This window comes from Neophocaena asiaeorientalis, unplaced genomic scaffold (assembly GCF_003031525.2).
Source record: "Neophocaena asiaeorientalis asiaeorientalis breed wild unplaced genomic scaffold, Neophocaena_asiaeorientalis_V1.1 scaffold148, whole genome shotgun sequence".
NCBI lineage: Eukaryota > Metazoa > Chordata > Mammalia > Artiodactyla > Phocoenidae > Neophocaena > Neophocaena asiaeorientalis.
In genome coordinates, this window is record NW_020174050.1 from 6,286,151 (window position 1) to 6,313,619 (window position 27,469).

Consider the following 27,469-nt stretch of genomic DNA (forward strand, 5'->3'; position numbering starts at 1 on the left):
GAGGGAGGAGATATGGGGATATACGTGTACGTACAGCTGATTAACTTTGTTATACAGCAGAAACTAACACAACATTGTAAAGGAATTATACTCCAAGATGTTAAAAAAACACAAAAACCTAAGTGTCCATCAATGGATGAATGGATAAACAAAATGTGGTTGTATATACAATGGAATATTATTCAGCCTTAAAAAGAAGAAAATCCTGTCATTTGCGGCTGCATAGATGAGCCTTTAAAATAAGCTAAGCACAAAGACAAATACTGCACACTCTCACTTATATTTGTGACCTTAAAGAAGCCAGACTCATAAAAGCAGGGTAGAATGGTGGTTGCTGGGTGGAGGGGGGGAAACTGGGAGATATTTGTCAAAGGTACAAAGATCCAGTTATAAGAGATGAATAATCCTGTAGATCTAACGTATAGCATGGTGATTATACTTAATAATACTGTATTGCATACTTGCTAAGAGAGTTGATCTTAAGTGTTTTCACCACACACAAATATCTATAACTATGTGAGGTGGCGGATGGCTTAATTAGTTTGATTGTGGTAGTCATTTCACAATCTATACATATATCAAAACATCATGTTGTACACCTGAAATATATACAATTTTTATTTGTCAAGTATACTTCAGTAAAGCTGGTGAAAAAATTAAAATGCCGATTCTAATGCAGAAGGTCTGATTCAGAAGGTCTGAGAGTCTAAAATTCTAAGAAGCGCCCATATGTTGCTGGTCTCCGAACACTGACTTGCAAGGAGAACTGTCTCCTAAAAATTGACACTTACACAGGAGTTACAGAGAATTGTACTGATAAAGTACAGTCAATATAGAAATGTAGTAGGAGAGGTATCAGGGCACGCTGCTTATTTACTTGCTTGGAATTTGAAAAACCACACTGCCTCATCGGTCCAAGAACGTGGTTGCTGTGTGTGACTGATCTCCATCACATAATCAAACGGGATGGACTGCTGCTATTAGAAAAATTTCTAGCAATGAACCTTCCTGGGTCCAAATGTATTATGTTATATAAAACGGCTGGAGTGAATAGGGCCCTTTCCCCCAGAATTCTGGTAGGTAACATGCAAAGTTCTTGATGTTTTCATAAATAATGTGGTAAATCAATTGTGAGAGAAAAAAAATTCTGTGGGATTTTGCCCCTGAGCACCAATCACATGGGAGGTACGCTGGCTGCTGTCTTCCTGGGCACTGACACTTTCTTGGCGATTGTGGTGAAAATAGCTGTGACCACCTCCTGAGAGGCGCAAATGCTCTCAAGTGACAGCAAATGAATATTTGTTTTCTTCTGTTCATTCCCTCTTGGGAATGCTGTTTGCTCTGTTCTGTTTACTGACATATTTGAAAGTAATAGCAATAATTTAGAATAACATCCCTTCTGAAATGCCCTATTTGAAAACATCAGATTTACCGATTTTGCAAGTATGAAAACTGAACACAGGCAGCCTCACTGATCCCATTCTGTGGAAAATGTCAATTAGGAGGCTTTGAAAGAGGTGTGCACCTTGCAAATCAGCACTTTTTCATGACGTTAGCTTTAGCAATTAGAATGGTTGCCTTCTCAGGAGCGCTAAGTACGTGATCTCTTCCAGTCAGCTATTCCCAACTGTTGTTTCTAAGGGCTTCACTTTCAATCAGTCATCGAGGCCTGTCAGTTTGGCCTCTGTAGTGTTCCTGGAATCTGTTTCTAACTATTCATTCCCACTGCAATCACCTTTTCATCTTCTCTCACCTGAGCCATTACAAGAACTTGTTAAATGGTTTCTGCAGCCCCAGATTCACGCCACCTCCAGCCTCTCCCATCCCTTGCTGCTGGAGGTTCTCCAAAACCCAAACCTGAGCATCCCATTTCCTTCCCTGAAGATTCGTGTTGACTTTACAGTGCCTACAAGCTAAATGGAGACTTACAGCACAGCTTCTACCTTCTACTAGCCTACATTAGGGGTCACTTTTTATTCACCCCCCTCCCCTAGCTCCCTAGACTCTGCTTGCCCAGTCACTTGGATATTTTATTAAGCACAGAGTGCATTGTCTCATGTCTTTGCTTAGGCTGGGCCCTCTTCCTGGAGTCTGTTTCACTTAGAAAGTCCATTCTTTGTCATTCAAGAATTAAATGGTATTTCCATAGGAAAGCCTTCCTGACCATTCCTTCCCCAAAGAGGAAATCTCCTTTTTCCTTTATTCTCCCACAGTACCCTGCTCAAGTTTCTTCTAGATCATCACTTGTGATGCAGCCTATTTTATATGTCTGTCTGCCCCACTAGACTGTCTGTTCTGAAACTGAGGTCTTATTTCAGCCAGCCTTATATACCTCAGGCCTCTAGCAAAAGATCTGGCATATAATAGGTGTTTAATGAATAGTTCTTGAATATAGGGGGATGGGGAAGATGGAAAGACAGGTAGATGAACAAATGAAAGAAAGAAATGGAGAGACTTAGTCTCCCTGAATGATACAAGTTATGTGCTTATGATGAATTAGGAGAAAAAGTAGGATATATGTATGTACATATATACAGACACATACATATATCTACACATAATTACACATATACTGTTCACAGTATGACTCTAAAGCTATGAATCTCTTATTAGGCAATCTTTAGCAGCAATAGGACCTAATAACTTATGTTTTTAAGGACCAGTATTTTCTTTTTTTTGCTTGGACCTAATTCTGTACTCTCTCTTTATCCTAGAATGATAGAGGTCTTCGACTTGTGGCTAATTCAGTGGTGTGGGTTCCAGAAGGCGGGATGCTGCAGATTACCAACAGAATCTTACAGGCTGAAGCTCCAGGTGCCAGAGCCTCAGAAATCATCTACAAAATTACACAGGAGCACCCCCAATTTGGTAACTCGTTTTTTCCCTTGTCATGATGTCATCATTGCATTCAGCAGTCTTGGACTTGCTTTTGTACAAAGCCACACAGCCAGGGTGTGTTTCCAGTGAACTCAGCTTTCTAATACCCCAGGCATCCCCTTTAAAGACAGAATAATCACAATAGCTATCATTGCTGTATACATATTATTGGTATGCTAAGTAATGTAAACATAGTATAGTTAAACCTAAAATTTAAGTTTTAAAACAACTACATTTTACAGAGAAAGTAACTTGTTAAAAGTCACCTGGCTAATAATATGTCAATACAGTGTCAAACCTCAGGCTTTCAAACTCCACCTTGTGTCCCTCCCAGAACATCACCGCACTTCTTGAGACTTTCTTTTTAAGAAAAGACTTTACATAAAAACATTTCTCAAGATCTCCATTGATACTTCCACTTCTAGCAAGATAGTAGAGTATGATAACCCATCATCATCACCTAGAAATGATGGATAAAAGAGATTCAGAGCTATAAGGCAATCATAGCTGACCTCCCAAGAATACAGAGAAATCTCCAAGTGCCAGACACAGAGAAGGAACTGAAAGCCAATCTGGGCAGGAGCTGATGGCATAGCTTGCCTGAGAGGTTGTGTGTATCTCTCAGTAACCTGGGGGCTTGGGATTTAATGCCCGTGCAGAGACAGAAGGTTGGAATTAAGACAAGAAGCTCACTAGCACAGAGAGATGGCAAAGAAATTTACCTGTGTTTCCCAGGGCTCAGAGGGAGCAAAAAGAGTCTGCTGAGAATTCAGAAATTCAGCCCTGTTTCTCCTGAAGATCCAAGGTTAAGTTATACTGTGTGCATAGTCTGAGAAACCCAAAGCTGAGGCATTAATATGAAAATTGACCTCAGGCCAATGGTACTTCCTGGGTCCCTTGCAGAAACTAGTATTAACTGCTGTGGAATGTCCATCCTCAACTCCAGACCACACAAGATTCTCACAGATAAAACCACTGAAGATTAACTCAGAATTCAGAATTACAGAACATATGAAGAAACAATCTATAATACCATAACTAAAACAAACAAGAAGATTAAAACCCCAAGGTTTCCAATGAAGGAACAAGCTTACAAAAACTATGAAATAAGCATATTTAAAAAGATTTAAAGACACAAAAGAAGGGATCGAAACTGTAAGGAGATGACAAAATGTTATAAAAATAAAAACAACAGGCAGGTAGATATTTTAAAAGAAATAATCACCTGAAAATGAAAAATATATTCATTAAAATTGCTTGGCGTGACAAATAGCAGAGAAATAACAATCCGTTTTTCCTCAGGTTTATCAGATGTTTTTAATTGTGTATTTTCTGTGGTGAGGAAAAAATCAACTTTCATACTATTTAAAAATAAGTATAGAGTCCACAAAGGCATTGAAAAGCATAATCTAATCAAGAATTGATAGAATTATAAAGCAGTCAGTCTAGCTGGGCTGTCATGTATTATAGTTGCGTAACCTTGAGGAAGGCAGGTGGACCCCCTTGAGCCGTAAGTTTCTTTGAAAGATGAAGCTAGATAAGTTAACTTTTTATTTTAAAATAATTTTAGACTTACTGAAATGTGGCAAAAATATGTTGCAAAGAGCTCCTGAATATCCTTTATCCAGCTTCCTCCATTGTTAACATCTTACATAATCATAGGACAATAATCAAAACCAGGAAATTAGCATTGATACAATGCTGTTAATTAGTTCACAGACCTTATTCAACTTTGCCGTATTTCACCCACTGATTTTAAGCTAGACAATGTTTAAGTCCTTTTCAGCTCTAAAAACCTTTGACTGGTTTGATGTATTAAATTCTTTACCTTTGTCTTGAGCATTAAAAGTCAAAAAATTAAATTTCCTAAAGATAGCCCAATATCCCAATATTCCGTTTAAGTATTAAATAGAACAATGCGGAATTAAGTGATTTTTTTAAAGCCATTTCAGCTTGATAAATGCCATGTAAGTAAGCCTGACTCACGTGACCCTTTCCTAATATAACTCTCTTAATTAACTTCTTCCTATGAACATAATCCTATTTCTGTGTGTTCAGAGCTCCCTGCTGGTAATAATCAAATCGCATTACCCTTAGGAGCTATTCAGGAGTGGAAAAGGAGGTGGGAATGAGAAGCCCACTTAACGCAAATCTTTTTTTTTTTTTGGCTGCGTTGGGTCTTCTTTGCTGCGCGGGCTTTTCTAGCTGCCGAGAGCGGGGGCTACTCTTCATTGCGGTGCAGGGGCTCCTCATTGCGGTGGCTTCTCTTGTTGCAGAGCACGGGCTCTAGGCGCACAGGCTTCAGTGGTTGCAGCGCACAGCCTCAGTAATTGTGGCATGCGGGCTCTAGAGTGAAGGCTCAGTAGTCGTGGCGCACAGGCTTAGTTGCTCCACGGCATGTGGGATCTTCCCGGACCAGGGATGGATCCTGTGTCCCCTGCATTAGCAGGTGGATTCCTAACCACTGTGCCACCAGGAAAATCCCGAGATTCTAATTCTTAATACCTACTACATTTTCCCATAAAGTTTCTTGGTTAAAATATTGAGCTCAGTGTAAAGGAAATCACTAGTAGATGTTATTTTCTGTTTTTTAAGCCTGGACTGTTTTTTAAACCTGGATTTAGAGGAAAATCCCGAGATTCTAACTCTTAATACCTACTACATTTTCCCATAAAGTTTCTTGGTTAAAATATTGAGCTCAGTGTAAAGGAAATCACTAGTAGATGTTATTTTCTGTTTTTTAAGCCTGGACTGTTTTTTAAACCTGGATTTTCATATATTTAGAGTCATCTCCTTGATTTTGTCATACTATGATAAAAGCAGAGGTGAGGTATTACGCAAAAGCTCTCACCTCGATGGAGTGAACCCTACAAAATATCGGTATTTCTCCCTGTCTACTCATGGGCTTGGCACAAAGGTACCTTGTATTCATCATACCCTGTGCTGAACTCTAACTCTTCATCTTTTCTTCTACCAGCTCATCCCATTTGTGGCATCGCTTCCCTACACATCACCCAACCTAATAGGTGATCATCTGATTCTTCCCTCTTTCTTACCGTTTACAGCCACATTTGTCAAGTTCTGTTGCTTCCACTTCCTCAAGGATTCTTGTATCTGTTTACGTGTTTCCAATCTTACCTCTGTTGCTTTAGTTCAGGTTCCCATCTCTCATCTGGATTTTACAGCAGATTTATAGTTGACCAAACTGTCCACATAATTGTTAGCCACTATTGTTATCATTTTTATAAAATAAAGTCCAGCCCCTTTAACAGAACTTTCACGTATATTCTGTGTTCTAAATCACTTCGTGCCATTAACCTACTGGAAATCGCACAGAGGCTCCCAGGTGCTTATGGGGCTGATCTCAAGGGGAAGGAACTGCATCTTACTGATCTTTGAGTCCCGCACCCCAAAGGGCTAACCACAGTAGCTAGCCCTTAACAGGTGTTCACTGACTGTTTACTGAGTTGAAATTAACGGGATTAACCAGCATCCTATGATTCCTGTTAATTTGCATAGTATCGCAATGTTTTTTGTTTTTTTTTTAATCTGAAAAATAGGTTTATTTCATTAGGACTTGTTAGGAAAATTCTGCTTTGCCTTCCTATTATAAAGCAGAATAGTCAGGAAATTGGCATTTGAATGTTTTCTGTTTTTCTACTCTCCACATTTTCACTGTGGAAATCTCCTTCCAGACTATTTTGCAACTACTCACATTCATAAACAGTCCGCATCCTGGGAAAGCATGTTTATTAGCAAGATCTTATGAACAGAAGTTGAACCAGGGAGAGATGGGTAATGGAATTGGTGGCTTAAGTATAAATGAGAAACAGTACAAGAAAGAAACTAGAGTGAGTTGATTCTACACATGATTATTTTAAGAATAAAATAAGAATATTGATGTTTTTCTATTACTTCAGTATTTCATCACTATCCAGGATATTATGTGCATTTTTAACTTGAATTTAGTGCCTATCAATATTAGAATGAGTATTTCCTTTGAATAAGAGAACACATTTCTCTGGGGTAATCAAAGTGCACTATCAATTACCTGATATGTCTAGGGCACTAAGATCTGGGTATCCTCCTACAGAACATTTAAAAGATGTATGCAGTTTCTCTCTCTTTCTTTCTCTCTCTCTCACACACACACACATACACACACATTCTTCTCTCCCTCTTACTATCTGAGAGGTAGAGAGACTTCTTTCAGATTTATTGTTAGATGCATTTTCATGGGAACGTGGCTTGTTTTTAGCAGTTCATCCATTCTTCTCCTTGGTCTTCACTTGAAGGCATATTCTCCTTGGGAAATTTTGATTGTTTCTATAACACCTTTGTATTTTCAATCTCACTTTAAGAAAATAGTAGCTTCAGGTAAAGAATAAGCCATAGAAACAGGTTGGTGGTGTTGGTGGTGATGTTTAGATTTAGATTCCATTGCTTCAATTCTAATAAAGTTTAGAAAATGAAGGAGGAGAAAACATGATCAGTTATTTATCAAGGTAATTGTTGGTCTGTGAACATAAAATAACCATGACGGGTAACAGGGTTTCATGACCAGGAAAATGAGCTTCAGATTCAAATCCCAGCTCCTTCGCTTCGGACTTGTGTGACCTCAAACAAGTTATTGAACTTCTCTGAGCATAAAGAACTTTGTCTTTAAAATGGAGATGACAATAGCATCTTCAGAAGGATTAAATAGCATAATAAGGATAACCAACATTCTTTGCAAGCACCTATGAAGTATGTACTATTATTCTCATTTTACCAGTGAGGAACAGAGACTTATAATACCTAAGTAAGCTCACCCAGCTTGATGTGGTGGAACTGGGTTTGAACCGCTATGTAAAGTGCTTCATGCAGCGCCTGTCATATGCATTCAAGTGTTAGCTATTATTAATTTCATTTTAAGAACTCTTCCAAGGATGATTTTTTCTGAATTTTTTCTAATTTCCCCTTGTGTTTACACCAAAAAATTTCCTGGTTAGAAAACATTTTCTGTTCATAGACAGCTGTGGGTAGAAATGAATCCATTCAATTCCCAGTATTTGCAGTGTTCACGACTATTTGGGTCTCCTTATATAATTTTAGTAGGTAAAAGTCAGTAACTTCATACATTAATTGCCCTCGAATGGCTTTTAGCTCTTTTAATTGAAAGACTGGGAATTTTATGTCTAAAGTTGGATTTTATGATATCTGTTGAATTCTGTGTTAATATCTTTTCCTTCACCTTGGATAAAAATAAAGAAGCACATCATATCTTTTCTGTTTAAAATAAAAGTGGTAGAAAAGGAGACGAAAGCTCTGATTTACTTTTACTTTTCCCAGGGGTCCTCACTAACTGTGTGGCTTTCCTAGGGGAGGTGGTCCTTGTGTTTAATATGCCTGCAGACAGCCCCGCAGACGAAGGGCAGCACCTTCCTGATGGGAGGACAGCAACTCCCACCAGCACATTCACCCAGCAAGACATCAACGAAGGCATCGTGTGGTACCGGCACTCAGGGCTCCCAGCCCAGAGCGACTCCTTCCACTTTCAGGTACCCTCTGCTTCCTGAATCTTCTGATGTCTGGATAGTCTGATAAAAACCATCACCCTTATTTATAAACAACTCAGGTCATTTACTGTGATTGCCTGGAAGTCACATTTGGGAGAAGAAAAAAATGTAACTAGTAACATTGAGAAATTTTTTTTTTAATCTGTCAATTCAGCCTTCTGGGTGTCTCTACAAGCAGAGTCATTCTACAACAAAGAGATATATAATAGATAATGGCTAAAGTGTTTGGAAGAAAGTGTTTTCAAAATGTTAAAATACCACATGGAGAAAAAAGTCTTATTTTCTTTTTTCAGATGTTTTTGGAACATTTAACCATCTTATGATAAGGTCATGGACAGAGCAGCCAAACCCACTGGGTTTACATTTCACTTCTGCCATGTACTAGCTTTGAGAAAATTACTTGGGCAAAATCCTTGTGCTTCAGTTTCCTCATCTGTAAAATAGCCTTGCTGTAAGGATTTAATGAGTTAATACATATAAAGCATTTTAGAATACTGCCTGTTAACCGTGTAAGGGTGTGTGACTACCATTTATGGAGACTGGTCAAATACCAGTGCTATAGACTGGATGTTTGTGTCCCCGCCAAAGTTCATATGTTGAAATCCTACCCCTCCATGTGATGGTATATGGAGGGGAGGCCTTTGATTAGAATTAGATGAGGTCATGAGGGTTGTGCCCTCATGAATGGGATTAGCGTACTTACAAGAGTCATGCTTGCACCCCCTCTCTGCTGCCCGCCATGGGGAAACAGTGAAAAGTCGGCAGTCCACAATCCAGAAGAGGGCCCTCACTAGAACCCAACCATACTGGCACCTTGATCTCAGACTTCTAGCCTCCAGAGCTGTGAGAAATAAATTTCTATTGTTTATAAGCCACCCAGTCTATGGTACTTTTGTTAGAGTAGCCTAAGCCAACTGAGGCAACCAGACTCTAAGGTTGGTTTAATTTATTCTGTCAATAAATTAAAGAACAAGAAATTATTCTGGGCACATTCCCTGACTACTATGCAGTACAATTAGAAATTAATAATAAAAGGGCAAAAAAAAAATCAAACCATTTGGAATTCCTTAATAATTACTAGTTCTAAATGGAAATCAAAATGGCAAACTATTAAGAAATATTGATCAGGAGGAAACAACTTATCAGAACTTAAATGCTGTGGACAAAGTAATACTCGGAAGAAAATCGATGGCCTTAAGCTCTTATTGTTGAACAGAAAAGCATGAAAATTAATGGACTAAATATTCAACTCAAGAAGCTGGAGAACCACAGAGAAGCCGAAAGAAAGCGAAAGGAAGGCATTTATAGAGGTAAAAGAGGAATTGACTAATTATAAGATGCTAGAATTAGTAAATAAGTACAAAACCTGAACCTTTGGAAAGACCCATAAAATTAGACAAACCTCTGTCAAGGATAATTTGGAAATAAGTAATGGAACAGAAACACAAAGGAATGAGGGAGCATGAATGAGAAAGACCATTTAAGCATAGATACAGAAAAGATTTGGGGAAAGTGTCAGGGAAAATATAAGGAAGCCCTCATGGTGATTAGCCAAAGCAGCATCACAGTCCCTCTAAGTCTGAGCCATTTCCTTTGTCTAGGAATCCAGTAGCGGATAAACTACCACGATAGCTCCCCTTGTTAAAATTATCATCCATTCTGCTCCTGATGCCTGGTGTGTACATCTTCATTGTCTGACTAATTTATATTGTGTAAAAAGTGTGCTTCCCCAGAGAGCTAGTTGAAATAAACCTGGAAACAGTTAAAATGGGATTATACTGAGCACACTGAATGTCCAATGAGTGAGCAAACATTATGTGCCCTTTGCCCAAGTTAATTTTTCAATTTTAACACCTGGGGACTCAACAGTCCTCAAATAATGAGTCAGAATGGAAGCAAAGACCTCAATCAAAAGAAGTCGCCTCAACAAACTGGACTCCTCAGATCTGCCTTTGCCTTCATTATCAGTATGGAGCGTTTCCCTGGAAAGTCATTCTCAGCACCTGCTAAAATGATATTTGATTGCTTTTGCAAGTTGGTTACTAAGTGGGTTATTATAAAATAGCAAAAGTTACTGATTTTTGTAAACAAATTCACTAGAGTTTAAGACTCTAGAAACATCATTACTTAGAAAGCGGTTCCCTTTGGAGGGTCTTCACACACTCTGCTCAAAATGTGTTTAGAACTCCTACCTGAAATCTCCTTCAAAATCTGTGGGATATTCTTTAGCATATCCTCCGTAGTGACAATATATCATCCTTCAGAAGTGGATTTTAAAATAAAACCCTATAGCCCAAAGTCATTCAGAATCGTGTCTGGAAAAAAGAAGAGTAGCAATTATTTTTGGTTAAAACAAGGAGTAATTATGAAGTAACAAGCTCAGTTTTCTTACATGATTTGTGAACCCCCTCTGAAGCATTTCAAAAAGTACATTTTGAACACTGACAGCATCTTTACTGCAAGTATGAAACAGCTCTCTGGGATCATTTTCTCTTGGATGTGAAGGTTTTGGTATGTTTGTTTTTAAAATCTCATGGTTTGATAGGCTTATCTCATATTTTGATGTGAAATGACACAGACACTGTAGCTACGTGCTAAAATAAATGGTTGGCAACTTTCCCCATTCATCATTTTAGTGTCCCTTAGGATTTTAGACTATTTAAAAAAGATGCTGTTCTAATGATTCTCCTCTCGTGTCCCTTCTTTTTTATTTTCTTTAAAGCAGAAAATGCAATACAAAGAGTTGTATGGATTTAATTTCGTTTTAATGTTGATGTGCTGTCATGATCCATCAATGCAGCCCATCTGTTACTTTGCATCTAAGACTTGGGATTTGTGTAATGCAAGTGGTATTAAAAAAATTAGAGCATGGCATAGTGAGAAGAAAGCAGGCACATTTTTGGCAGGGGAAGGAGCCCTGGTTTTGGCATATTCAGATCACGTTGACATAGCCTCAGGGGATGTAATTTGAAAAAGACCAACATATTTTACACTCGTGTCTTTGCTAGGGAAGCCAGAACTGCGTCCGTTGCTTGGTAATCTGCTCACCTCTCACTTCCTGCAGAGTTCCATTCCTTTTCTTCAAGAGATAGGAGAACATATCTTCCCCTTTCCTGATTTCCTAAAGCTTCCAACTTGAGTCACTGTGGTCCGTAAGAAGGTCACAAACCCGCTGACCTGGTTTTAAATACTGACCCTTGTTGGCTATGTGACCTTGACACCTTAACTTTTTGACCTTCAGTTTCCTCATCTGTAAAAAAGGAGATAATAATATCTACTTGATGGGTATTTGGTAAGAAAACTTTTGAAAAGTAGCTAGCACAGTGCCGAGCCCATGATAAGTGTTCAGTGAATGATAGCTGTGGTTGTTAATATTATTTATGGTGACACTATAAGAGGCCTCCTTGGAAACAAGTTGATATTCTGAGGCTTGAGCTCCAGGCGCCTGATGTGATCAAGGTACAGAGAAGACAGTTTTCCTGGAGGGTGTAACTTTAGAAGACATAGAGAAAGGGCTGCTATTCCTGCCCTTTTTCTCAGGATTTACAGAACCCTGCCCCCTCTCACATGGAATTAACACAACTCCACATGGCCACATGGGCCTTAGCAATTCTTCTAACAAGCCTAAGGAGCAGACAGTGGAAGGAAGGCGAGTTTAACGGAACAGCGAGGTAGCACCGAGGAAAGGGAGAGGCTGCATGAGAAAAGCATCATTTTTCAGCATTTCCGAAGCAGGAAAAAGTTGATTTTGTGACCACTACCCTAGTTGTAAATGTTCTTAATCTTGCCTTGCAGTGATGAGGCCGGGATTTGTCATTTATAATCTAGGTGTAGATATCTGTGCTGGGTAAAGACTAAAGTGAAATAAACATCACGTATATTGATATAATGTGTGTGCTCATAATGAGACACTATGCAGCTATCAAAATTATGTTTTCAAGAATGTTTAATGGTATAGCAAAATATCACAGTATTGTGTTATGTAAACATTTAGAATATACAATTGTACATAGTTTCACATATACATGGAAAAAAGATTAAACTGAAATGCAGCGATATATTAGTAATGACTATTTCTAGGTAGTGAAATTCTAGATGATTCTTATTCCTTATTTATACCTTCCTGCAATTCACAATTGCCTAAAATGCTTATGTATCGTTTTTATAATCAGTAAAAAAATGAATCTTAAAATATGAAGAGCAGAATGAAAATTGTAATACAGGAGCATACAGAATTCAAAGACAGATGGTTCAAAAGGGAAAAAATAAACACAGGCAAACATACTCTGCCCACCTGAGGCTCACCAGTGTGCCGTGTCTTTGCAGGTGTCCAGTGCCACGGAGGCTCACGCCCATTTGGAGAGCCGCATGTTCAACATCGCCATCTTACCCCAGACTCCGGAAGCACCCAGACGCTCTCCAGGAGCATCTCTCCACATGACCGTGAGTTGGGTAGCAGGACTCATGGTTTCTGCTTGGAAGAGGCAGGTTGATGGGATGTGACAGAATGCTTGGCTCAGAACGCGGGCTCTGGGGTCAAAAATACCAGCCCTGTGAACTCGTTTTTCATTGACTTGAAAGAAGAAGCTTAAAATTCCCAGAGTGAAAGGAAGGTTAGAGGGAATCCACTCCAGCCTCCCATCCGTTGCTGCTGAGCCCTCTTACAGCATTCCAGACACTCACAGAACCATTCCTTGAGTACCTGGAAGGAATTTCAGGCTTATATCCATTTAATGGTTACTATTTGGGTATAATTATTCAGACAGTTAGAGTTCCATCTAGCTGGAGAAACTGTTATTCTGTTTTAGAAGTCCCGTTAGTAGTTTCCTTTCTATTAGAAAAGTTTCCTGGAGGAAGTGATGTCTGTGCTGACTCCAGAAAGATAAGTAGCAAATATCCAAGTGAAGGTTTGGGAGGCAGGTTGGAAAGAATAGTGGGGCGATGGCAAAGGGCACCACCAGGCATAAAAACAACACATGCAAAGACCCAGAGGGGAGAGACAATATGATTGTTGGGAAAATTGCAAACCGTTCAATGAGACTGGAAGATGAGAGAGGCTGAAAGGGAGTGGTGAGCCTGTGGGGTTTTGCGAGCTAGATCACAGAGGAGCTTGTATGCCGCGTGGGAAGGAGTGTGGACACGTGGAAAGGTTTGGAGCAAGGTGAGAGCTAAATTAGTACATGGCCTTTAGTTCAGACAATTAGCAGTTTCCACTGTAATCCTGTATCTGTGGGGCATGTAATGCCAGACCCCTCTTGTAGACAGAGCCACAGCACATTAAGTCCCTTGTAAGGATCCACATTTTAGTTAGCGCCCACGGAATTACACTCCAAAGTGGTGTAGCACTCCTGAGCTGCAACAAAGACAGCAGGTAGAGTTTTAGAAATTATGGGTCTGGGGCTTGACAGAGACGTAAAAGGGCAAACAAAGTTTTTAATGGATACATGCTATCGGCATTTCCACCGTAAACTGTAATTTAAAGAAATCATAATTCAGGAACACTATAAAGTCTATAATTCATCATTCTGACTGCAGGAGCTTGGACCAGAATTTTCTCTAAAGTGTAAAGAAAAATGTGCATATACATTTCTTGCCAAATGCTAATGTGGTGTTATTTTGACTTTAGAGGGAAAAAAAATGGGCCAGGACCCGTGAAGATGGCATCACTCCCACTCTTTTGCTGAAAACCTCTAGAAACTTTTCAACATACTTAACCTTGAGGGTGTCAGGTTGCATGTTTGTAAATTAGGCCTGTTCTGTGTAATTTAGGGTATCACAAAGGTTAGTCTACTGTAAAATGTGATCAGGCTGCTCTTTCATTCCTTAAAATATACACATTTTATATTTCTTTTGACATTAATTAGGGCCATTACTGTAAGATATACATACTGTAAAATGTGACAAAAGCACATTCTCAATTCAGTGATTTGGACTCATCTAAGCACATAAGTTTTGTACATATTTGGTAAACACATTGTGAATACATATGCTAAACTCTTACATAGCATATTCATATAGATGTTTAAGGGTAGGAGTCTCCCTCTCCAGTCATTCAGTTATTCAGTCTTGCACAGTTTCGGGTCCCTAATTTATGCCAAGTTCTGTGGAAGACATTGGAGATTCAGTGATCATGTAATGCAGTCTCTATTAGTCTATTTTAGACTTAGAGTCTGAAGAGGGAGACAAGAAAATAAATAAACAGTGACAATACAGTAATAAATGTCATGACAGAGACATGGCATGGAAGCAGGTAGCAGGGCACCTAGTCCAGCAAGGCATAGGAGAGGTCAAGGAAGGCGTCCCGTAGAAGGTGAACCAAGCTGGTTGAAGTGAATATTATCTCTAAATCAGGGTCTCAAACTTCAGCCTGCATTAGGATCACCTAGAGGGCTTGTTAATTCACAGATTGCTGGAGCCCACCCCTGAGTTTTCCAATTCAGTAGATCTGGTATAGGGCTGATAATTTGAGTTTCTAACAGGTTCCCAGGTGATACTGTTGCTACTACTCTTCTCACTACACTTGCAGACCCTCTTATCTAGACTAGAAATAGGCGGAAGTTCATTCCAGTAGAGGAGCAGCATTTGAAAAGGAGATGGAGACGCAGGAGAACATAACATGTTTGAGGAATGACGGAGAGTTCAGTTGGCTGGAGCACAAATCTTTAGGTGAAGAAGAAAGAAGAAATGAGAGCTCACGGAGGACCTTAAGATAAGATGAAGGAGATTCCATTTTGTCCAGAAAGGCTGTTAGGGCAAGTAGGATACAGCAGAGAGGTGGCATGCTTAGATTCTCAATTTGAGAAGGTCATTTTGGCTGCAGGGTAGAGAACACCCCAGATGGGGCCAGACAGGGAGCAAGGAGGCCAAGAAATAGGCTACTGAAGTCACCTAGAACAAGAAAGATTGGTGGCTTGAAGGTCATGCAGTGGCAATAAGGATTAAGAGTTGGTGAGATCTTGAAGAGATACTCGTACACTCATGTTCATTGCAGCATTATTCACAACAGCCAAGAGATGGAAGCAACCTAAATGTCCTTTGACAGATAAGTGGATAAAGAAAATGTGGTATATACAACCACTGAATATTATCCAACCTTTAAAAAAAGGAAATCCTGTCATATGCTACAGTATGAATGAACCTTAAGGATATTGTCCTAAATGAAATAAGCCAATCACAAAAAGACAGATAATGCAGAATTCCACTTATATGAGCTAGTAAAGCTCTTACAAACAGAAAGTAGAACGGTGGTTGCCCCTGTGGGGAATGGGTGGGGCGTTCAGAGAGAAAAGAGGAATTGTTCTTCAATAGCGTTTCAGTGTTGCAAGAGGAAAAAAATCTGGAAATCTGTTGTAGAACAAAGTGCATCTAGTTAACACTACTGTACTGTACACTTAAAAGTGGTTAAGGGGCTTCCCTGGTGGTGCAGTGGTTGAGAGTCCGCCTGCCGATGCAGGGGACACGGGTTCGTGCCCCGGTCTGGGAAGATCCCACATGCCGTGGAGCGGCTGGGCCCATGAGCCATGGCCGCTGAGCCTGCACGTCCGGAGCCTGTGCTCCGCAACGGAAGAGGCCACAACAGTGAGAGGCCCGTGTACTGCAAAAAAAAAAGTGGTTAAGGTGGTAGAAAAAAAAAGTTAGGAGGAGATTAGAGATATTTAGAGACAGTGCTCAATTAGATATGGAAGAGGGCGAAGCACCCCATTTTCTGAGCATACAGAGATGCCATTCATTGAGATGGGGAACGTATGAGGACTTGAGGGGGAGGGGGAGGGGTGGAAGGCATGATGCATTCAGTCTGGGATGTGCTTGTAAAGGGCGTGCGTATTAAGGGCAGGTAGAAGAAGATCAGTAGCTATTCAAGGTGAGTGATAAACCTTTGAGAATCATTAATGGCTGGTAGTGGTTAAATCCTCAGAAATCACTGAGATTCCCCAGGAAGATTGCACAGAATGAGAAGCAATATAATCAAATACGTGCCTAAATGAAAATTTGTTCTGTGACATCTCTGTAATTCTGTTATTCATCAAACCTAAGATCCTTTAAATGGGATCTTATGGTTTGGTCTGTAGTGCTCATCAGAATTATATGCATGCATATATATATATAAGATATGTATACACGTATATCATATATATATATATATAAACATGTGAGAGATGTGTACATTTAGAATATATATCAAATTTGAGCAAGGGGATCTGAAGACGTGCGTATCGCAGCATAGATAGCGTCAGATTCTTCAAGTAAGTTAACAGATTCACATCAACTCCCAGTTCTCCAAGTAATCATCCACTATTTGACTTAGAAGATCCTTAAGGGCAAAATCTTTGATTTATTAACCTTGGTATCTTCCTCAGCATCTAGCACACTGCCTTATATAAAATAGTTGCTTAGTAAATATTTGTTGCCTAAGTGAATATTTTCGGGCCTACTTTCACATGGCTAATAATATCTTCTTGTATGACCTTCGAATTCAAACAAATTAATTATATGGGTTATATGGGTACACACACACACACACACACACAAACACACACTTTGAATATCATATTTCCAAGTCCTCTCTTAAAGGGGAGATAAATTCTATTATCTCTTAATGTGAAAGAAGATTGATTATTTCCTTTTCTAAGTGATTGCGGTCCTCAGGGTTGGGTTGCCCAAGGTCACCACTTGAGGAAAAGGCCTTTTTTTCCTGGTTTCATTTGCTTCCAGAGTGACTGCTGTAGCAAGAGTTCTCTTAAAACCATTCTTATTGAGGCTAGCAGGGATCCAGTTAGAACAGCTGATCTTTTTGTGGTATGGACTCAAGCCTGGGCCTGCTGTATTAGTTTTATGGCTATGGGTGTCTGTGTCTCTGTTTTCTCTTGAGACATTTCAGATACTAGTATAATTATTATCTGCAGTCTCTGGAAATGTTTTGTTAGCCTTGGAATTACTGCTGTGCTTCATCCTTTCACACTACTTAGCATTTTCTACCTTAGAGCTACTTATGAGTTTCCCCCACTGAAAGGTGAAATTCCTTGAGGAAAAGGTCTATATCTGATTCATCTTGTATCTTCTACAGCTTTTTGCCTGGTACCTTGCACATAGTAGGTTCTTACTAAAAATTTAGTACATGAATATATGAATTAATTAAGTGTGTTGAATACATGAGTATATGAATGAATTTTGTTGTCCTAACTAAACCATGTGAGAAGACGGTAGGACCTTCATTTTACTTATCTCATCTCATCATTCGTGGGTGTGTGATTTCTCAGGCCCGCCATGGGCTTTGCTGCTTTGGTAGAATGACAGTCAACATGGGAAATTCTTTTTTTTTTTTTAATGGAGGGTGAAATGATAATGTCGTTTACAAATTCTGACCTGGAAGTTTAAAGATGTTAGTCATGCACACTTTGCTATATCTTAAGTGTTCAAATGTTTGCCTCTCTAATTCTTTAGATGGCATTGAAATACGATGAAAAAATATTCTTAAAAAATTATTGATGAAGTTGTTTTTCAAAGTATTTTTATTACTAGCTTAATTTTTTTCATAATAATATTTTTTCATTCATTCAACAAATTTTTATCGAGCACTTCCATGTGCCATGTGCTCGGTGCTTGGTGTCCGTGAACAAACAAAAATTCATGTTCTCATGGAGTTTACATTCTCTTGGGGGAGGGGAATAGACAATAAGTTATAAACAAAATAAATAAGCAACTCACATATAGCATGTTAGTGAGAAGTATTATGATAAAACAAAAAGTAGATCAGGGCCAAGAAGATTGGAAGTGTAGCAGGGGAGACCTAGGTTGTAACTTTAAATAAGGTGGTCAGGGTGGGTTACCTTAAGACAATGACATTTAAAGAAAGACTTGCAGAAGGTAAGAGAGATAGTTGTTCAGATACCTGAGGAAAGAGCATTCCAGGCCCAGGGAACCATTCATTTAGAGGCATCAAGGTAGGAGCATGCCTAGATATTCAAGGAACAGCAAGGAAGGCAGTATGGCTGGATCAAAGTAAGTGGAAGCCAGAGGAATCTGCATGAATTCACAGGTGTGCTAAGTGGGCGGATGGGGGTGGAGCAGATTCGGGATCATGTCCGCCTCACAGGTCATTGTAGAGACTTTTGATTCTGAGTAACATGGAGAGCTATTGCAGGGTGTTGAGTAGAGGTCCAATGTCCTTTTTAAAGGCGTCATGCTGGCTGCTGTGCTGAAATAGAGTGTTGGGGGAGGGCAAGAGAGCAGCTGGGAGGCCATCGTGGTAATCCAGGTGAGAGACTATGGCTCCCTCCCAGCAGGATGGCAGCAATGTCATGGGGAGAAGTGGTTGGATTCTGGATGTATTCAGAGGTAATATGGGTATTACGGAAACCATTATTCCATAATCTTCCTTTGTTGACAGATTGTTTAATTTTTAAAAAAGTGTCTTCTATAATGATTTCCATTAACTTTAGTATCTCACTTCTTACCGTTGGATTGATAAATATTGAACACTTCAAATAGCCAATATTAAAACTGATTATTCTTTGATATAGCTCAACCTCAATATTGCTTTCTTCAGAGAATCAAGTCCTCGCCTTTTCTGCTTAGTGTCTCTTTCTATTAGTAAAGAAATAGTATCAACAAGTTCTGTAATAAAACATCTCTTTTCTTGGCTAGAACACATTTCCCTTTTCTGTCGTCCTAGGTCCATGATAATTCTTTTTTCTTACCACTTTATTGTTTTAGGGACATCTAAATTTTCGAAAAATATCCCATAATACTTTGAGAATTTTCAGATATCCTGATGGTTTTGAGATTAAAAGGTGGCAAACGGTACCGAACAATGTACTCACCCTGCACTTTTTGTCCGTGTACCTGTGCCCACACGTGTACACATTTATAGATGTATGCACACATGCGTGGGCTGTAAACACCTTACATAGGGCGTATATTTTTCTTGTGTTATCCTAACCTGTTTTATTTTAGGGTGAGAGACCAGCTGCTCTTTGCAATTCTGATTTTCCTTGCTCCTTACATTCCAGACCTGAACAATGACCTGAAATGGGGGGTTGTCCTAACCTGTAGATGCTGCCTCTCCCAGGACGAGTATGCCCTGGGGACAATTACGAAGCAGCTGCAATGTTCAGTCTTTTCATTGGTAAAAGGAAGAACACCACGCCCTCCTCCGTGAGAATTACTGAGCCCTACTCAATCCTTCCCTAAATGGGAAATTCCTTCTGAAAGTAGCAGAGCTTGAAAGAGCAGGAGAGCATGTCAAACGCTAACTCTTCAAGGGTCAGTTCGGAAGAGTCTGCGATGAGCGGGTATTTTTGTTCTGTCTTATTATCGGCATGTGTGACCCAGGCAAGGGGCCCGTGCTCACACTCCTTTTCCGTTTTCTCCTCCCCACTCTGTGTTTTTGCTGCTGTCCCCAAATCTCTGTTAGGTCTGGTCATGGAATTCTGAATCTCTCCTTTTTTTCCAATGTTGTCCACTGTTAATGGGTTGTGAACACACACAGGTAAATGGATTGTGAAAGCTGCACACACATTGGCCTTCAGATTAATTTCACTTGACTAGTTCATTGGGTCCTGAAAGCTAGAAGCAAAAAAGCAGTATCTAGTTCTTTTGAATAGTACGATGGAGATGAAGAGAAATATTGACTATTGTTATAAGCTGTAATAAACATATAATTCTTAAATCTCTGAATTCAAATGGTGAGCCTCTTTGGCATTTGAGGTGAGTTCATCTTTAGCCATTTGAAACCATCAAAGTTAAAAAAAGAAAAGAATGCTTCACAGTTCCCACTAGTAAGCTAGGGGGTTGGGAGAAATTCTCACCAGATATAATCTTAGCCCGTTAAATGAGAGGAGCAGAGCTGTAGGGATCCAGCTGTGAATAGTAGAATAGCCAGCTGTGATGGCTCATTTCCAAACATGTACCACTGTGAGTTCCAACTAGGGAGAAGTGATCATATTGGGACACCCACAGCATGCACCAACATAAACCCAGGGGGCCAAGGGCAGGGGAGAGAAGGGTCAGCCGGGACGAATCTGCACGGAAACCAGATCCTCCCTTTGAACTCTCAGAGAAAATTTTGCTAAATGTGACTAACAGAGTAAGTTGATTTTTTTTTTTTTTAATGAGGTTTGTTTTTGCCTCTGGCTTTTGTTTTCGTCACACTATTTTCTCTTCTTCTCTCTTAAACTTTGTGTAGGCTCGGGAGGACGGCCTGACTGTGATTCAGCCTCATTCTCTCTCCTTTGTAAACTCTGAGAGACCAAGTGGAAAGATAATATATAATATCACTCTACCTTTGCATCCCAGTCAAGGTAAGGCGTGCAGTAAATGATGTTTTGAGTGGTGCTATTGTCTTCTACTTGTTGACCAGCCTTAGAAGCTCTGGAATTCTGTCTGCTTCTACTTGTTGAGGATTTAAGGAGTAACAATTATTCATCACCTCTGTTCCTGTCCTTTGAGTTGAGAACCAGTTGAGAGGGAGACACTGTGGCCGGACAGATGGAGATGAATGTGTCAGCTTTGGTACTGACAGAGCTGTACTGGAGAACATAGTGTGCACATAACTTCATCGCTGGATGAGTTCCCCTCCCACGCACGGGCAGAACTGGACAGACCCACGCACTGCCTGTAGGGACAGGGCCTGCCCTGGTGAGGTTCTGATAGGCGAGTGGACCAGAATGAGCATGTGCCAAGGACAAGGAGCTCTGCCCGAGAGCCCAGTGGGGGCTGAGCCACACATACTCAGTTTCTCCCCCGCATGGATAAGGCGCTCCTCCTCTTTTTTTTTTTTTTTTTTGCGTTACGCGGGCCTCTCACTGCTGTGGCCTCTCCCGTTGCGGAGCACAGGCTCCAGACGCGCAGGCTCAGCGGCCATGGCTCACGGGCCCGGCCGCTCCGCGGCATGTGGGATCTTCCTGGACCGGGGCACGAACCCGCGTCCCCCGCATCGGCAGGCGGACTCTCAACCATTGCGCCACCAGGGAAGCCCCTCCTCCTCTTTTTTTTTTAACCAAGGTAATAAATGCTGTTTATGACTTCTAGAAGTTTACATAGTGCTCCTACATATTAATACCCTATGAGCTTCCAAAAACCAAATACGTTTACAGTAGTATTACCGGTCACCCAAATGAAGGGGAAGGAAACTTCCTAATTGTGAGAATGTGCAAGTGTTCTCCTTAAGGAGATACTGACCCAGAAGGCCATTTAGTATCTGTCACGTCAAATGCTTCACAACTCTGGAATTCCCATCGTGACAAACGTGTGTCATCACACAGTTCCGTGCTCTCATACAGGAGCATGGAAATGTGGAACTACAATTAGAGGAGAGGTGGGCCCTGGCCATCAGTCCCCAGCCTTCACATCCCTTAACTTCGGGCTCAGCTACCAAGCCTGTTCCCAGAGAGAGGTGTGTGTGCCTTACAGTGAGGAGATCAACTTCTACAAAGACACTTCTGCTCCTGTCTCTGAGGCTGCTCTCCCAAGACCAACCACTGACGTAGCTATGAGCCTTTCACATTATCAGTTTCTCCCAAGGAGAAATTAAATTTCATTTCCCTTTTGATAAAGTCCAAAGAAATTAAAAGACTAAAAGTCCTCCGTCTTCTTTTTTCATCTGCTGAACCATAGCTAGAGTCGTCCTCCCTACGTTGCTAGGGTGGAGATGTTCTTTCAGACCAGCAACCTGAATGACTGTAGGTCTGTCAGTCCCTCAGAAGCTGAATTAGTGTCCTCCTTTTAAAGAGTAAGTAGGACGTGAAAGATGATCATAGCATCAGTTCTGTACCTGCAGAATTTAGAAATGACAGGCAAATCTGCCGCCCCTAAAGCATTTATAACTTAGTGATAATTGCAAATCCAGATCTTAGAACAATCAAGATCCATGTTACTATTGCCAGAGGTCATCACAGAGACTAAGGAGTTTCTGAAGGAAAGAGGGTAGATTGAAAAAAATCTTTACAGCCTCACCAGGAGACCGGCCTGTGCCATTTTTGTAGCAACCTTGACCTTTGAACTTAAACTCAATTGAGAGAATCTCATGATTATGGTACAGTGTCTATGACTTCAGAATTCCCAGGTCTAAGCTACATTAGGGGGCAGTAGTTTGCATCTTACTATTGTTTATGTTCAATGAGGCCTAGTCAAGAGTATCTGGGTTTCAGATTTGCCCTTTTCTTGAATAACTGAAGAATAGTATACCAAGAACAAGCTGAGAGCGATTGTTCCTGAAGGATAAAAGACTTCCACCCGTGGGAAAGGCAGCTTTATGGCTCTGATCATTCAGTCAGCCGTCAGAATTACTGCTGATTGCTCACGCCGTCTCTCTTCCTCCTAGGCATCATCGAACACAGGGACCAGCCTCACTCTCCCATCCGGTATTTCACCCAGGAAGACATTAACCAGGGCAACATTATGTACCGTCCCCCCACTGCAGCCCCCCACCTCCAGGAGATCATGGCCTTCTCCTTTGCTGGTAATGCTTTTTTTCTCTATTTTGAGGCACCCAAGGCACTATATTCTACAACCACTCCTTGTGGTTCTTCAGGGCATACTTTTAATAAAGCCTTATTTTGTGCCTCCTGTATGGCAAGGCCCGAATGGGCCTTGGAGATCTAGTGGTGAGCAAAAAGAGGCAGGAATCCTGGTCTTGGCGAGTTTGGGGATCCTAGGTATAGAGACAGAATTTGATCAATAATCCCAGTAATGAATGTTTAATTGTAGGCCGAGATAAGAGCTCTAAAAAGAAGGAAGAATGTTCAGTGGTGGAATTGGATGTAGCAAGACTGACCTAGACTGAGGGTCCAGTGGAGGCTGCCCCAGGGAGATATTGACAGAAGAGGGGTGGGTAGACGCTAACTAGGCTAAGTGTGTGTGTCGGGATCATTGGGAGAACATTCCTGAAGGAAGGGCACATGCCCCTGTGCAGAGGCCCTGGGAGGGAGAGAATGTGATGTTCTAGGCACTGAAAAAAGTCATTGTGTCTGGAATGTGGAGGGTTGAACAGAGTGGGGATGGGCCTGGAGGGAGAGATAGAGGGCAGACCTTAAGGCCACTGTGAGACTGCAGGGATTTGGAGCCTTATCCCAAGAACAATAAGGACCTGGTGGAGGTTTTAAGTTATAGGAGGATGCCTTTTCATAAGGATGTCTTTGACTGCAGTGATGGCAGTGATTTGAGGACGAAGCCAGGACAGATGGGCATGTGGATGAGGGGAATCTAGTGAGAAGGATCCTGCCATACTTCATGGAAGGTCCCATGTAGGCGACCTTTGGGATTAAAACCAGGATTTGACGAAGACACCTTTTTTAAAGAAGAGAAGATTGATCAAAAGAATAACTACATTTCTAATTCAAGCAAGTGTGTGCCCTTCCACTAAGCCAAGATAGCCTTAATCCTTGCCACCCATTAGTCTCCCCTTGACCCAGTATTCAAAGCTGCTGAGTTTTAAGTCCCTACCCCTAAATATTTCTGTGCTTTGGAATGATTCTAAAAATCTTGAAGCCTGTTTCTTTATGATCTTTAAGATGTCTGTGTCACATAACATGATTAATATAGAGTATTATTTTTATATAGTAGCTTTAATCATACAGAACAGTTGGTGATTTCTTATGGTGAGTTGAACACAGGTTGAATAATTTTAGAGTTATGTTTTCAAGTATGGCAAACATTTAAAGTAATATTTGCCATTATTTAATAGGCCATTATAGATGCAGTTGTCTAGAAAATAATGAACTCCTCAATTAGATTGAAAATCCCTGCACGCTGGGATAGACCTCTTCTCTAAGAGTATCCCCAGTGTTTACTAACTGGATAACTCATAGCCAGTGAAAATGTTCACTGTCCTCTAACCCCAACTTTACAAGACCTACTTTACAAGAAACTGAGGTTATCCTGGGCTTAGAGGGAAAGAAAACATGTCAGCCCTGGTTGAGGTTATTTCCGAATCCACTATGCTCGCCTGTGTTCCTAGAGCCTTTTTAGAGAGAGCAGACTCCTATCCTGTATAATCTATGGGATAAACGCCACGAGATAAATCTCTTACACTGTTATAGTGTGTAAATCAGTGTCCCAGGCATCACTATATTCTACAATGGAATTGACCCACCAGAAAGCCTTGTCAGTGATATACGACATCACCCACATTCACCGATTTGTAGGATTTTATGTACTGGTAAAATGGGATCTGAATAAATGTATTATAAATCACTCTAACTGATGTGATACAAAATTATTCCACTCTGTAGTTCTTTTTGTTACTTAAAATTAGTATTGGCACCATTAAAGTCAACATAACATTAGCAAACAACCTGGTGATCTTTCCTTAATTTAGGTTAAAATGTCCTTTACTTTTCTAACCTCTGCCCTATAGTTTGTACCTTTCCCATCTATTTCTGGCCCCAAAATGTTTAGTATACTGATTTTCTGTCTTCTGTTCTTTCAGGTCTCCCAGACTCAGTGAAATTCCACTTCACAGGTGAAAATTTTAATCTCAATTTTATTAGAAGATGGAATTTTTCCTTCTTTTTGCTGTCTTCATCATTACTTTTAGCTATTTTCTAAGAACAACTTAAAAGTTACATAAGTTTCTTCTAAAATAATCACATGGCTAGTGTATTCATAGAAAAAATAATTATAATCCACCAAGGATACCAAAGATTAGTGTTCTTTAAGCCCAGTTTCAACTTGTCCTAATATCTATTAAAAAGAGGTAATAATGATTAAGATCTTAGACTTTGGATCCAGCCTGCCTGGGGTTCAGCGTACTGTGGAATAGTTTCTTAACGTCTCTGTACCTGAATGCCTTATCCATCAATGAGGATAATAAATAATAATTACATATGTGTAAAGCTCCCAGAACAAAGGCACGTACAGGCTTACCTCGTTTTATTGCACTTTACTTTGTTGTGCTTCATAGATACTGCATTTTTTACAAGTTGAAGGTTTGTGGCAACGCTGTGTAGAGAAGTCTATCGGTGCCATTTTTCCAGAAGCTTACTTGCTTACTTCCTGTCTCTGTGTCACATTTTGGTAATTTTTGCAATATTTCAAACTTTTTCATTATTAATATATTTGTTGTAGTGATCTGTGAGCAGTGATCTTTGATGTTAATATTGTAATTGCTTTGGGGCCCCAGGAACCACACCCGTATAAGGCAGTAAGCCTAATAAAAGTTGTGTGTGTTCTGACTGTTCCACCAACTGGCCATTCCTCTGTTTCTTTCCCTCTCCTCAGGCCTCCATATTCCCTGAGACACAACAATATTGAAATTAAGCGAATTAGTAACCCTACAATGACCTCTTAGTTTTCAAGTGAAGGAAAAGTCACACATCTCTCACTTTAAATCAAAAACTAGGAATGATTAAGCCTAGTGAGGGAGGCATGTCAAAAGCCAGAATGGGCCAAAAGCTAGGTCTCTTGTGCCAAACAGCCAAGCTGTGAATGCAAAGGAAAAGTTCTTGAAGGAAATTAAAAGTGCTACTCCAGTGTACACACAAATGATAAGAAAGCAAAACAGCTTTATTGCTGATAGGAAGAAAGTTTTAGTGGTCTGGATAGAAGATCAAACCAGCCACAATATTCCCTTAAGCCAAAGCCTAATCCAAAGCAAGGCCCTAACCCTCTTCAATCCTATGAAAGCCGAGAGAAATGAGGAAGCTGCAGAAGAAAAGTTTGAAGCTAGCAGAGGTTGGTTCATGCGGTTTAAGAAAAGAAGCCACCTTCTTAACATAAAAGTGCAAGGTGAGGCGGTAAGTGCTTACGCAGAAGCTGCAGCAAGTTATCCAGGTGATTTACTAAGATCATTAATGAGGTGGCTACGCTAAACAACAAATTTTCAATGTAGATGAAACAGCCTTCTATTGGAAGTGTTCTGACCCAGACAGTGAGTTGTGATAGCTGTGTATAGACCTCAGCATCCTAGTTTTAGTTCAAGTACAATAGAAGCTGAGTGCCAATAAGCAAAAGCAGAATCAGACCTGGCATCTATGCTGATGCAAAATAGAGACAAACTTTCTTACTTAGGTCTAGAGTGAGGATGGATGACCATAAATCCTTAAACAGCTGTTTAGTTGGGATTGACTATTCCATTAGAATCAACCATCCATATGTCCTATTATATTTCATGTAGGGATAAATCTTAGTAGGGATAAAGTCATCTCCCTCAAACTCTCAGATATTCTTTTCTTCTTTGAGGGTTAAAAAGTCACACTTGAATTAATAGTAAATTTTAGGGTTGTGTCACTGGTTTTTTATTTTTTTTATTGCGGTATAATTGACACATAACATTGCATTATTTTCAGTTGTACAACATCATAAGTTGATATTTGTATATACTGCAAAATGATCACCACAGTAAGTCTAGTTAACATCTGTCACCATGTATAGTTACAAAGTTTTTTTCTTGTGATCAGAACTTTAAAAATCTACTGTCTTAGCAATTTTCCAATATGGAATACAGTATTATTAACTATAGTCACCATGCTGTACATTATATTCCCATGTTTTATTTATCCATTCATCCACCAGTGGACACTTAGGTTGTTTCCACATCTTGACTGTTGTGAATAGTGCTGCAATAAACATGGGAGTGCATGTATCTCTTCGAGATACTGATTTTATTTCCTTTGGATACACACCCAGAAGTGGGATTACCACATCATGTGGCAGTTCTAGTTTTAATTTTTTTAGGAGGCTTAATACTATTTTCTGTAGTGGCCACACCAATTTGCATTCCCTGCAACAGTATAAAAAGCTTCCCTTTTCCCCATGCCCTCATAACACTTGTTATCTTTTGTCTTTTTGATGATAGCCATTCTAAGAGGTGTGAGGTGATATCTCATTGTGGTTTTGATTTGCGTTTCCCTGATGATTAGTGAGCGAGAAATTTTCACGAACATGTTGGCCATCTGTGTATCTTTTTTGATAAATGTTGTTTCAGATTTTCTGCCCATTTTTAAAATCAGATTGTGGGTTTTTATGCTATTGAGCTGTATGAGTTCTTCATATATATATATATATATATATATTTTTTTTTTTTTTTTTTTTTTTTT

General features: G+C 40.0%; 1 protein-coding gene across 1 annotated transcript in view; it reads left to right on the forward strand.

Moving 5' to 3' along the window:
• The window catches only part of FRAS1 (Fraser extracellular matrix complex subunit 1), a 441,423-nt gene that overhangs the window by 299,075 nt on the left and 114,879 nt on the right, over positions 1 to 27,469 (forward strand). The window contains exons 30-35 of the mRNA XM_024754112.1: positions 2,715 to 2,868; positions 8,239 to 8,417; positions 12,762 to 12,878; positions 20,620 to 20,734; positions 22,756 to 22,893; positions 24,862 to 24,894. Of these exons, the coding sequence (XP_024609880.1) occupies positions 2,715 to 2,868; positions 8,239 to 8,417; positions 12,762 to 12,878; positions 20,620 to 20,734; positions 22,756 to 22,893; positions 24,862 to 24,894 (736 nt within the window). The remainder of the gene's footprint in view (positions 1 to 2,714; positions 2,869 to 8,238; positions 8,418 to 12,761; positions 12,879 to 20,619; positions 20,735 to 22,755; positions 22,894 to 24,861; positions 24,895 to 27,469) is intronic.